This window comes from Fukomys damarensis, unplaced genomic scaffold (assembly GCF_012274545.1).
Source record: "Fukomys damarensis isolate Sample0158 unplaced genomic scaffold, DMR_v1.0_HiC HiC_scaffold_38, whole genome shotgun sequence".
NCBI lineage: Eukaryota > Metazoa > Chordata > Mammalia > Rodentia > Bathyergidae > Fukomys > Fukomys damarensis.
Window position 1 is genome coordinate 36763023 of NW_022900950.1, and position 13972 is coordinate 36776994.

General features: G+C 42.4%; 1 protein-coding gene across 1 annotated transcript in view; it reads left to right on the forward strand.

Annotated features, from left to right (window-relative positions):
- Nucleotides 1-4: 4 nt before the first annotated feature.
- Kl (klotho) overlaps nucleotides 5-13972 on the forward strand; it is a gene marked incomplete at its 5' end in the record, with an annotated part of 55651 nt that continues 41683 nt past the window's right edge. Inside the window, one exon of the mRNA XM_010623963.1 lies at nucleotides 5-589. Coding sequence (XP_010622265.1) covers nucleotides 5-589 — 585 coding nt within the window. The remainder of the gene's footprint in view (nucleotides 590-13972) is intronic.

Genomic DNA, 13972 nt, shown 5'->3' on the forward strand with positions numbered 1-13972 from the left:
CTTTCTCTGGGCCGTGGGCAGCGCCGCCTACCAGACCGAAGGTGGCTGGCGGCAGCATGGCAAGGGCGCGTCCATCTGGGACACTTTCACTCATCGGGCCCCAGCCGCCCCTTCACCTCACCCTCCCGCCACTGGAGACGTGGCCAGCGACGGCTACAACAACGTCTTCCGCGACACCGAGGGGCTGCGGGAGCTTGGGGTCACCCACTACCGCTTCTCCATCTCTTGGGCGCGGGTGTTCCCCAATGGTAGCGCGGGCACCCCCAACCGCGAGGGCCTGCGCTACTACCGGCGCCTACTGGAGCGGCTGCGGGAGCTGGGCGTGCAGCCCGTGGTTACCCTGTATCACTGGGACCTGCCCCAGCGCCTGCAGGACGTCTACGGAGGCTGGGCCAACCGTGCCCTGGCCGACCACTTCAGGGATTATGCCGAGCTTTGCTTCCGCCACTTTGGCGGCCAAGTCAAATACTGGATCACCATCGACAACCCCTACGTAGTAGCCTGGCACGGCTACACCACCGGGCGCCTGGCCCCGGGAGTCCGGGGCAGCCCACGGCTCGGGTACCTGGTGGCACACAACCTTCTTCTGGTGAGTGCGAGGGACCAGCCAAAGGGCCGTCCTGGGGAGAGAGGACCTCTGAACCTCCATCTCATACGAGGCCTCCCTTGAACTCATTTTTGGAGTCACACAGGATTTGCGCTTCCCTGAGGACTCAGCAGCCCAGGCTTCCCTGGGAAGGAGTGGAGTTAGGAGTCAGAGGGAAATTGCTTAGACCCCAGTTGTCAAGAAGAGATAGGAATCAGTCTCTCCAGTTAGGAAAGGGAACTTTTCCTTCTGGGTGTTGAGAGATTCCTAGAGATAAAGGTAGGGAGGATTTACTAGCCGTGGGGAGAGGAGATTGGATGAAAGAAACAAGTGTGTTGAAGAGCCATTAGTGTTGATCCAATAAGTCCTGTTTTGCTTATGGCCTAATGTCAAAGTCTGGCAGCATCAAATTCAAAGATCCCATCTCCTAAGGGTCTGGTTTAAATAGTGCGGGTAGGTGATTTCTGTAGCACCTTTGAAAACTATGTCCATGAATTTTACTTACCCAGGAGTCTGAAGTCCACTTCACCCAATTTTAAAGTGAGGCATAAAAACATTGCGTTGTAGGGTGGTCAAGACTGTGCATCTGCAGTATCTGTATTTTCAGTCTCTAGCTGAAAAGATTCCTTCACTGATGAATATTATTAACCTGACACAAGTACTTTTAGCACCCTTGTGAAAAGATATCATAAATTTTGATGGCAGGAAATACTGCTATGCCATGATAAAATTGTTTCTTGGTTAGTATCTTCCCTTTTTTCTGCTTAGTGTTCAAAGCCCCAGTGGTTTAGGGTTTATTTATAAAATCAGATATTGGTATACTTTATATAGGTTTTTATATCATGCTACAATATTTTATATACATGTAAACACTTAATAAAAGTGTTTATATGTCCACCTTTTTGGCACCTTATTTTGGTGACTCATAAACCTATGCCAAGACTTATTTGTAAGTGATCTTAGTGTCAAGATCACACAAATTCAGGATTAAAACTGGTTGTAACTACTTGAAGTTGAAGATAACTGAGGCATAATAGTGCTGGGTTTTTGAGTTGAGTTGACTTGGTGCCCTGAGCTGTCGTGTAATGTGACAATGGCTAAATCAGATGGAATGTCATCTTTGCAAATCCTGCTGACTACCACTGATCATGCAAGAATGTTGGATGTGTTAGACAAATGATGATTTTACTGACTTCATAGTGATACATAACTTTTCATCAGTACTTTCTAGCTAGCAATGATTCTTGAACTTTTTCAGCCTGCCGATCTAAGGAACCAGAAAACCCTAAACATCCTCAGTCAATGGCTGATGATAGAAAAGTATGAGGAGAGCCATTTTACCTTTTAAAGAATCATTTCATACTATAAACAAATAAGAGATAAGTGGGCCAGCTGGTGGATCTGATAGAACGTCTCTGTAAAGTCACCATTGAGATTTACATCACACCAATTATATTTTTAGTGCCCACAGTATATTACATGTATGCAGAAGTAGTCAGTTGTTTTTATAGTGGTTAACGACCATTTCATTTATAACATACGGCATTACATGAAACTCTGTTACTCTGGTATTTTAAGTCAATACACTTTAGATTCATGTATCCACTCCTGGCCCTGTGGCTAAGTTTTCAGTTATATTTTTGAGAAATTACACAAAAATTTTGTCAAACACCAACCATCCTTTCTAGAAACACGGTGGACTTTGTATTCATAAGAAATTAGTAACCGGTGAACACTTGCCTTGGTTTTGCTGATGTTGCAAACAAAATCTTAGTTGTTATAAAATATCAATTTTGCTTTTAAATTTCTTAAGATTTGGAATTTAGACATTTTTGTATGTTATTTAGAAGTAAGTTACCATTATCTAAAACTATATCTTAAATTCATTTTGCTCTGTGAAATTCTTTCATTCTGTTTCCAGTGTTTTTTTCTTGGTGTTTGTGGGGGTTGGGAAATAGTAAAGTTTTAACTTTATCTGAAAAAGAAAAAAAAAATCTGCAAATTTTGGTCCTAGTTTATTTCAGCTGGGGCTTAGATGTTGCTGCACCCTGAGTGAGAGACCACTGAGCCCTTAGCATATGATTTACATTTGGGTATCTAATGCTGGTGAAGGAGAAAGCAGGTTGGCATCACTAACCCCTGTTTCCACTAATTTACAAATGGCTAAAGAGGTCTCTGGGGAGAAAGAACAGTTGAATTCCTCAGATTCCAGATTATCTGATTGTCTGGAGTGCAGGAAGCAGGACACACTGTAGGACAAATAATGGGGGACTCTGCTCACAGTGGATCTCATTCATCTTTGGGAGTTGATAGTATAATCATGAGCCTTGATGAAAATAGTGTGTGCATGCGTGCATGTATGTGTATTTGTGTATGTGAGTGAGTGGTGGGGAGAGGAGAATGAAAATAGGATTTCTCATAGCACATGGTGCCAGCAACTTGGTTCCTCTGACTACTGAAAAGCAGTGATGGCAAAACTTTTAGAGCTCTCAGTGACGCAAACGGCCCACTGCCTGCCATAGGTTTACCACCGCTGCTCCAAAGGGACACCCTTTCTCTCTCTGGCTTGAAGATAGACTGTTCAGCTTTCATGGCTCTTGAAACGTTCTTGATGTCCTCAAAAATCCCAGCATTATGGCTTATAGTTGGGGGTTTAGCCTTAGAGGTACCTCTGAACTTTTGTTCTGTCCAAGGACCAGGACTAACTTGAAGATACATGTATCTCACTCTTCCCCACTCTTTGAACATTAGAACTGAGGCCTACTCAGGCCTTGCCTGATCTGTCTATATCCTGTGTTTAAATCAACCCCACCCGCACTTGTCACACTTCCTTAGCTTGGCTGCCAAGCCCCCCACCCCTTCGCCTCCTCTTGCAGCTTCCTGGCCATTCCTTCTGTCTGCATTGTTTCTGTGTTGCCCAGAAGAGTGGAGCTCCCAGGGATCTGTCTTGGCCTCCCACCTAGACCTGTTCTAGGAATTCCCTCTGGAACATCCCGAATTTGGTCTAGCCAGATCTCCTCTGAGCTCCAGACTTGGAGAGAAAGCTGCATTGTCCACCCAGTTTATAGGTGAGTGACAAATAGCACATCCTAAAACAATCTCCTGTTGTTCCCATCTCTCATGGCACTTGGCTCATACTGTTGGTTGGGCCCCAAAACTTAACTCCCCTTTTTTCTCTCGCATCTTATTTTAACGTGTCAGCAAATCCTATAGCTCCACCTACCAGAATGTTCAGAATCAAACCCCTGCTACCTTCCTTTTCTATGGCTTTGACCTGAGCCCAGGCTACCATTGTATTCTGCCTAGATAATTGCAAGAGCCTCCTAACTGGTGCCTTTGGTCCCTGGGGCCCTGGTAGATATTACAAAAGCCCATCAGCTCTTAAAGAACTATCTTGGTGCTCCTTTGAGTCACTATGTAGCATTATGAAGGTGTTTTCAGAATGGGGCAAGTAGTAAAGTCTTTTTAAGACTTTATATATATATGTATAATATATATATTAATATATATTATACATATATATTAATGAGGGACATTATATAATATATATATTAATGAGGGATTTTGCTGTCTAGTTGAGTTTTTATTTCCTAAGTAATAAGTATATATCATCAAATTTTGTATGTTTGCATATATTATATATATAGTAACTCTATATAGTCATATATATCATATAACTTTTAAGAAATGCTTTACAAATTTCTCATTAGAATATACTTGGTACATGATTAAAATAATCAGCTAGGCTGAAAGTTAATGCATTTTATAGAATGACTTAATTCAATATGCACTTGATCAGCAATAGTTAAAATATTTTCCAAAGACCTTGAGTCACTACTCTTTGAATATCAGATTAAGTGCAGTGTTTTCTGAAGGTCACAGTCAAGTCTAAGAAAATGTTTATCATAGGAAAAGAATAAATAAAGTACTTTAAAAATCATACCAACATTTTAACAAATGTCAGTTATTTTGAGTTGAAGAGGGAGCACGTAAACTGGCAACATTTAAATAATGTCAGTGTGCATTTCTTAATTGTACAATGAGTGAATACTCTAGTGTATTACTTAACTACATAGGCAGTCATAGCTTTTGCACGCATAAGCCTTTTGAGCTTTCTCATTTAAAAAAATATTGTTCCAAACCACAATTTTATTATAATTAATTTGTGCAAAAAGTGCCTTTCTTTCAGTGAATGTTGCATTTTTGAAGCATAAAAGAATTTTAGGTGTAGGAGGGGTACATGCCTCCTGAAGTGGGTAAGAAAACACGTTACTGAATCCTCCACACCTCCCTTCTTTCAATAAATGTTACAAGAAAGTTGTACATATAACCTATGTGTAAGCAGATAAACACAACATATGTGCCATATGTTCTACTTTGACATATTCTGGGGGCAAAGTTAAATCTAAAAGATTCCTGTATGTCTCCTCTCCTCTGTCTTGGGATAAACTCTTATTTTTTAATTTATCCTTCAAAGACTTGACTCAAATACTCTCATTATAGGACAACAGCAGGTAGAGTAAGTTATGAACTCACTAAATGTTCTTTGAGGACACAGACTATATATCAAATTTACTCTACGAATTTCAGTGCTTATCTCAATGTCTGACAGCATGGCAATGCTCAATATGGTTTTTAATGAATAAATGTACAGGAAAGATAATTTCTGCTGACTTCAATATGTTTATTTTCTTTCTTGTAAATTAAAGCCTCATCATTGCTTTCTCCCACTGTCTCTGGGAAAGGCCTTTAAAGAGGAGGGACAGTGAAAAGTAAGTGCCTACCTGGATATATGTTCATGACCTTTGTGGATTTTCAGAGCAAGTATCTTCATTCTAGTGGACGAGGAAAGAGAGGAAAAGGAAGAGTATAGCCTGCTGTGGAAGTTGCCCCATCACTTCCATTCCTGTCCCTATAGCAGAACAAAGTCCCGTGGTGTAAAGGAGGTAGGAAATTATTGTCTACTGCTCAGCTATTATGTTGAGCTCAGGTGGAAACAGATCATCAGGCCAGCTGGCATTCTCTGTCACATTGACTCCTTCCCAGGTGAATTGGGAGAATTAAAATAGATACTATATGCCAACATGTTGTAAAAATGTAAACAGTGAGAGTATTAGCTAACTTCTCCCTCACTATAACAAAAGATAATAAGGCTTATTTTGTCTCATGGTTTTAGAAGTTCTGGTACAGGACCAGTGGCCACATTGTTGTGGGACCCTCATAAGGTCAGCAGTTCACCTCGTCATCCAGGAAGCAAATAAGCATGAGAAGAGACCAGGGCCAGGGTCCCCTTCCAGGACACACCTACCATGACAGGGCCTCCTACAAGTCCTACCTCCACTGCACCTCCCAGGGACACCACCATAGGGACCAAGCCTTTAACATATGGACCTTTGGAGGACACATAGCCAAACTGTAGCAGTGAGGTATGCATTTATTATTAATAACAATTATAGCAAATTATTTAAGAAATGGTCTTTTTGACCCATTTAGAAGAAAGGAGTTAGACAAATGCTGTAGAACTTGTAGCCTCATTTAATATCTTAGTGTAGAATGTTTGGGACTCAATGGGATGAAGTTTTCAGTGAAATTACTTTATTAGTATTTGACTAACGATTACCAAATTGCTTTAAAAATAATATGTTTCACATAAAATGTTTTACCAAATACCTTTCTGGCCTTGGTTTGGTGTTTAAAAGACATAACTAATTTTTGTGACTAATATGATACACACACACACACACACACACACACACACACACACACCAAAGAAAATATAAGTAATGAAATTTGTGGCCATGGTCTGAATAGATTTTCTCTTGGTAACATGACTGTTTGAAGGGTAGATGTCACAACATTACCCATGAACCAGTACCTTTCAAATTTGTTACAGTACTCCAACTGAAAGCAATGAGATTCATTGTTTAAACAAAGTGGTTACATGAATATTATTTCCTTTTGTTCTACAGAACTCACCCCTGCCTATCTGTTTGCCTTTCTAAATCCCAAAGGATAAAATGAATCACTTCATGACAAGACGGCTACTATGGTGTGAATGTGCGCCCTTTCCAAAATCCATGTTGAAATTTTGCTGCCATTGTAACAGTGATGGGAGGCAGAGCCTAACAGGGTAGATCTTAAGGGCTTTGCTCTCTGGAGTGGATTAAGAATGTTGATGCTGCTGGAGTGGGTTTGGTAGCTCAAGACTGAATTTGTTGTAAAAGAGAGTCTGGCCTCTCTTGATCTCCTGTGCATGTTCTCTCACCGTGTGGTCCTCTGCATGTGATAATGCAGCACAAAGGCTCTCCCTACATGTAGCCCTTGAGCTTGCACGTCTCAGCCTCCAGAACTGTGAGAAATACATTGCTTCGGAAGTTACCCAGTCTGTGCTGTTCTGTCATAGCAACAGAAAATGGATAAAGACCACAGGTTTTCCAATATTTAGAAAGGCTGCTCTGTTATGTCTAAGTATCTTCCCCTTCACACTCACATCTGCCCAAGGAGCACAGTGGGAACCGGTGATTTAGTTAGGGACTTTCTTGAAAGCTTACTGTACGGCAGGCAGGTGTGGCGTTGAATTCTGGGAGCACAAATATGAATTTTGAATAGGCCACTCAGTCCTCTGACCCCTGAGGATGAGGCGGAGAAAACAGGAAATTAGAGCATTCTGACCCCGGAAGGGAGGGTCTAAGATTGTCTGTGGGGTCTGCCTCTATCCCACCATGCTTCACAGTGGGAGGTGATGGTACAGATGACCTTGCAGCACCTTTTAGCAAAGTTCCTCCCCCTCCTTATACCTATGGTGCTCAACCTTCAGCCCTTCCTCTCTCCAAAATCCCAAGCTCTTTCAGAGTGTCCTGTGTCCTTTTGCAGTATATAACATGTCTTTCTGACCACTTTTCAGAGGTTGGGGGGATTCATAGTAGGGGTTTTTAATTCTGGGCTAAGGTACATGTTCCTTGAAATTATCTGCAGTCAAACTCAGCTCACAACATGGGCATTCCTTTCCAAAAGTTCACTGCTATTTCTGAATGAGGGTTCAGCTTTGTCTCATGTACCACCCTGAGTCATTAGGAGGGCCTTATAAGTGGGTGCTTTTCTCTTCTTCTTGGCCATGGTTGTATTTCCAAGTCTCTCTGTCCTGACAGAGAACAAGAGGCTTTTCTCATGCTACAGTTTTTCCTCCCTCTATAAGATAGGCTGGGGGTAGAGTGTGGCTGGGGACTTATTAAAGTGGTGGATTTCACTTAGGTTGTCACAAAAAGACAAGGTAAGACCCCTGCCCTCATGACACTTATAGATCAGTAGGGGAGAGATAATCATGATGTATTTGGATACAATGCAGGGATATCAAAAGTGGAGGAAGCTAGAATTTGGAGGGTCAGGAGGAGCAGGGGAGTGTCTGGAAAAAAGACTACAGATGAGATCAGGAGCTAAGACTTTTTCTGAAAGGCTGTTTGGGTTTTCTGGCTCATACAGTGACTGTCACAACTACACAGTTCTGTTGCTACAGAATGAGAACAGCCATAGGCAATGTGTCAATGAATGGGCACAGTTGGATTCCAGTAAATATTTATAAAAATAGATGCTAGGCCCTACTACCAGGCTCACTGAGCTAGACACAAACTAGGGAGTACACTGTGGAATTCTCTCAAACATCGCTTGCAAAGTCAGGGCAGGTGAGATGACGTCACAGTTCATATAACAGGATGCACTACAGTATTTTGGAAGCCTCAGGTGGGAAAGGACAAGAAGCTAGAGAGGTAAGCCAGGGAGTTTCCAAGGCCTCTCTTAATGTCTGTTGGGCAGAGGAAAGCAGTGTTCCAGATGTTCAGAGTAGACTTGAGTGATTGCACTGCCTGCTCTGGATGCTGAACTATGTTCATGCCATCCAAGATTGCATTAATGGTTGTGGCTGCCACCTCACTGTGGTTATAGATTAGGTTTTAGGCAGTTAAAACTTCTCATGCTTTTTCCTCCATCGTGTGCCTTGCTGTTGTGCCAGGCATCTCCTTTTGTATTTATTTTCAATCTTATTAAATTTCATCAATAGGAAGTTTATTATAGGTAGCAATTCTTAGGAATTGGAAATATCTAAATGTAGGCAAGTTACTGGTTTAAGGAATAGCACTACACTGGTCCAGGGACTGCTAATTGGCTAATGAAACTTTGATGTATGATTAGTAAAAAGTTATACAGAGTATATGGTTAAGAGTAAAAACTGGTCATAATACACTTTCTCCATATCTCTGTTGTAGAAATAAGTGATGTGCACTTTATAGTTCTTTGGGTGGGCTGGGCCCTCTCTGTCTTTTCTTTCCACCAGGAATCCTACCAGGCATTCATATCCAAAATGAGGTTTGATATTCCTGTCTCTGCTCCCCCAATACTGTGCTGCTACCTCTGTCATAGTAGTTCACACATTTTATTGAAATGGCTTGTTAGTCTTCCTCCAGTATATTTCAGGCTGGGAGGAAGGAGCCATATTTATCTTGCTTCTCAGTATACCAAGAGTCCCACAGGGAGTGGGGAGAGGAGGGGCACATGTATTTGTTATGCATATTAAAGAATGCATCACTTCCCCAGTACCTACACACTGCAGAAGGAAAATGTTATGTAAAAGTGAGTTCCTTCTGGATTGCAAATGTTTTTCTTCTTTCTGATTATCTACTCTTTCTAATTTTGCTGTTAGCAATATGTGTCATTGTTGTGCTGGAGAAATAGCAAGTACTGTTTCTGGGGAAAGATAGCAGATTAAATTTATCCATCAGCTTTGTACTATCTTGATACCCCATTGAACGAGAGAGAGAGAGAGAGAGAGAGAGAGAGAGATGAAGCAAGCAGAGTTTTAAAAACTGAAGAGCAGATGGACAAGTCCTGTCTACTTAGCTGACCCAAGAAAGCTGACTGCTACATTGGTGGTGGGAAGAGCCAAGAACCAGTGTGATGAGTACAGAATATTCAAAAGGTTGAGAACAGCAACTCCAGTTACTCTAGATCTGGGTGAACGGAGTGAGTGGCTAAAATGAGGGTAAAAAATGGTTGAAGGCTGTTTAGGAAACAACTAGATTTCTAGGTCCCTAACCCCAGGCCTTGCTGTAGGACATCTGTCCTTCCTCTGGTCAAGGAGAAAGCCAAAAGCTGATGTATCAAACAGAAGGTGCCTGGGCTGAAGACCGTCAGCACTCTGAACATGAGTGCACACTGAAGAGCAGGATCCTGTAATACCTACATCTGGAGCTGACCCTGCTCGGGCTCCTCCCTCAGCTCTCAGGATGTCGCATTTAACTTTTACTCTCCAGATGGGGACTAGAAGTCTTCTCCGGGGAGCCTGTGGGTCCATAAGGATAGACCTGAGATACTGACCTTACACGTTCTATAACAGATGGCTGAAACAGATCACACAACCAGGCAAGCCAAAGTTAGCAACTTTACCCACATGCTCAGACCTTCCACCAAGTTTTTGTTTCTCACTCTTAAATATGAGTGGGCAATCAATGAACAAAAAAATCTCAAAGAAGCCTGTAACATGAAGATTGAGGCCCACACAAATTAATAAGGAGGAAAAAGCAGCATGGGGAAAACAGATTATGCAGGCAGAAAAAAACTAAAAACCAAACGAGCCCCCAAAACACACCCTTTTCAATTTATATTAACATGCTTACAGAGACTACAGAAGATATTGCATCTAGAAATAAGAACAGGATGTTATATTAAAATATTCGGGGAACAGTAAAAGAATTCAGTAGAAGAATTAGAAAAAAAATTGATGAAATCTCTCTCTTGATAGAACAAGAAGGCAAAGAGATAGAAAATACTAGAAAAATGTAGGAAAATTAGTGGAGCATTAGAGGCCCAACAATGAAACAGAGGGGTTAACAGATGAAAAAAGAAAAAAAGAGTGGGGATGCAGCAGTGTGGTCCCCACCGCCTCCATTGAATTGTACTCCCTCAGGGCCCATGCTCTCCTTTGTGGACTTTCCTGCCATGTGGACCAAGGGCTTGATCATGTGACTTGTGTTAGCCAATGAGACACTAGCAAACATGGCACCAGCTCAAGCTTGATAAGAATGTGCACGCTGGAACTTTTCTTATTGGATTGCTTTTCTTAAAAGCCAGCTGCAACACCTGTGCTATATCGTGGTTTCCACTATTATAGTTCATATTTAATTTGGTCTTGAGGCTTCTCTCTTGAGAGTGGCTTGAGCCAAGAGAGCCATGCTATGGGAGAGTTCTACAGTTTGTGTGTATGTATGTGGTGGCAGAGAATTAGGTTCAAGTGTATTTCAGGTAAGGCACAATGAGGCAGTGAAACTAAAATACATGAAACAGAAAAATGTATTACTCGTGGGTCCTGGTGAGGTTGGAGTGGCAGTAGGGGGCTGCTGGAGAGTCTGGAGGTGGTGGGGAGCTGCACCTGTAGGGGAGGAAGAGGACGGAGTGGGGAGGGAGAAAGAACAAACCTGTAGAACTATGCTTTCCTGTGGGGGCTGTGAATTGATTAGTTTAAAGAAAATGTGTGTGAAGGGGGAGCTTATTTAAATAAGTGGCACTAGCCATTGGGTCTTATCGTGGTCAGCAGCTTTGGATGTTTTAGGATTTGGGTCAGTGGAATGAGGAAAAGGTGGATATATTACAAACAACCACAGAGGAGGAAGACTGTCTTAACTGGACCAAAGGTGACAGGGCATACCTGGGTTTCGAACAATTTAAATTGAGCCTAAAAATATATGTGAAGGTAGCAACCATATCAAATGATTTATGACAGGCTCTTTTACTGAAAGATGAGAAGCTGTGTTGGGAGAAGGAATCAAAGTCCCTCTTGGGCATTCCAGCCCCAACTAAAATCCCAGCTGAATGTGGCTGCATGAGTGATGTCTGCTACATTATACAGAACAGAACTGCCTAGCCAAGCCCAGTTAGCCCCCACTATCAAGAGAAAAATAAGTCCTTATTATTTTAGCCCCCTAAGTTGGGGGTGGTTTATTTTACAACAATAGAAAACTGAAATAAAGAGAAAAGGAGTAATGAAGTAAATTCAAGACCATTTCTTAGAATGGGAAGAAATGCAATTTCATATTGAATGGGAAGTGCTGGGAAATAATTTCAGGACACACCTACTGTGGTATTGAAGATTCCTTCCTTCTAGGAGCCTGGCTGCCTCTTTAGTCAGTGAGTTATAGATGCAAAAATTGATGCAGTCTGGGAACTGAGCAAAGGACTGTGACTTTTTATTGTGCTGTGCTCTATTAAGCACCATTACAACTCCCTGGCTTCAGAAGATTAAGTGCCAGTTCCTACCTGGTCTCTATACTTCGGGGCCTCTTCACTTCCAAGGATGCCCAAGTCCACTCCCATCAGCCTGGCCTGCAGACAAACACAACTATGGAATTTCCTAGAGACATTGGTGCTGCTGACTAGTATATTTCTGATGTCATTGGTGAATGTATATGTACCCCTACTTGGGACTTCTGTAAGACGTGGTCTTCAGGATTTGGGTCACTAATACCCTGGTTCCAGCATGCCTGCTTCTCTCAGCATCTTTATTCTTTCCCTTGCCGGCTTTCAGGGCAGCACTTTCAGGCATCTCTACTGGCTCGGCACTGGCCAGCATTTTCTCCAGGTACCTCAAAGCCATCCTAGCTGCACATTTGCCTCCTCTCCTAGGTTCTTGTCCAGAACTTTAAAACATGCTTTGGGGAAAAGTACCCCTCTGTTAATGAATTATTTCTTGACTTATCTTACATTCCAGTTCCTTGGTGAAGGATTTTCAAAATTCTATCCCAGGGATAATCTCAGGTTCTTGTAGAGCTCACTAAATCTTTTAGCTACTTTGGTGCACAACATCTGCCTCCTTGATCAGTCCCAGATGTCTTCAGGTGGAACATACTAGAATTAAGCCTTAGTGCCTGACAGCTGCTGGAGATAGCACCAGTTGACTTTTAGAAGAGAAGCCTAATCAGAACAGAGAAGGGTGCTGGAGAACCAGCCTCTTCAAGGGCAACCACCGCCCGTGTTCTTCCAGCCAGTGTCCTGATCTTGGCAGAAAGACAAGCTGTGGCTGAACATGGAAGCAGTCCATTATTGATGAATCTGTATCAGGTCTAGGTCTGCTGCTGAATTGTGTCTATTCTTTTGTAGCAGGGGAACTTCTCTGTAAGTCACTAGTGAGACTCTCTGACTCTCATATTGAGCCTTTAATTAGTAATGACCCTTAGTTTCTTATCTCTCCATAAGGTTTCAATAGAATGTAAAGGACAGAAATCAATCCCCTTATCCTTATAGGCATGTGAATGCCTGAGTTATTGCACTTACAGTGGTATGCTCCTCCCTGAGGACATTTCCCCAGGATATCCTGGGAAAAATATTCAGCAATCGGCACCACTTATGCCCAGTGACTATGTATCCCTAACATATTGCTCAGTATGGCATCCTCTTTGAATTCTAGGAAGTGAATGTGTTGGTTCTGCAAACCCACTTGTGTTAGTTTGGGTCTTGTGAGAAGCAAATGTCAGGACAGGATTAGATGAGCAAGCACTTTTACTGGGGAAACAACTATATATAATAAAGGGGAAGGAGCCAGAAAAAGTAAGCAAGCCTTTAGATCATGATGTGTATCTTCAATCTGTGAGGGAGATAAAGTAAGAAAGAGGGAGTGCTGGGTGGGAATAGTCTTAGGTGGTGGTATATCTGAGAAAGCTCCAGCTGAGGAATCTTTGAGCCAGCACTGCCTGGAGGAGGGAGAATCCAAGTCTTACAGCAGTGGTTCTACATTAGGACCCCTGCCATATTGTGTCTGTGGGAGTAACCCATGAGAAGCATGGCTTCACAACCAACTGCAGAGGTGAGTCCAAAGGGGTTGGAATTGGTGCCATCAGTCAACTGTGCTCCTTATGCCAGAAGGACCGAGTGGTGCATACTCATGGCTACCATAGAGACTAGTGAGGAGTGCCATTAAGAACAGGGGAAGGAAAATTATTTCAAACATGGAACTTAATACTTAGCTAAATCACTCATGAGAGTAGAACAAGGAGAGTTTCAGACATTCAAAGCCCCCACCCCCAAATATATGTTTCATGAACTTTTCTCAGGAAGTTGTTGGCGACATGCTTCCGCATCAGATGGTGAAGATGAGAAGGAAGAAGATATAACATCTATAAAACAGCGGGTCCAACCCAGAGATAAGAAGTGTAGATCCAGATAGTCAGATGTGCAGTAGCCCTAAGAGCAATCAGTATTAAGGGGGAAAGACTCTGAAGTGTCTCCAGGAGGCACTGGAGGCTGCTATATTTTGGATCTAGAATGACCCCCCTATCCCCCTAGGTCCGCATGCTGATAGTCTATGGTGTTACTAGAAGGTAATGGAAGCATTAAAAGTGAAGCCTA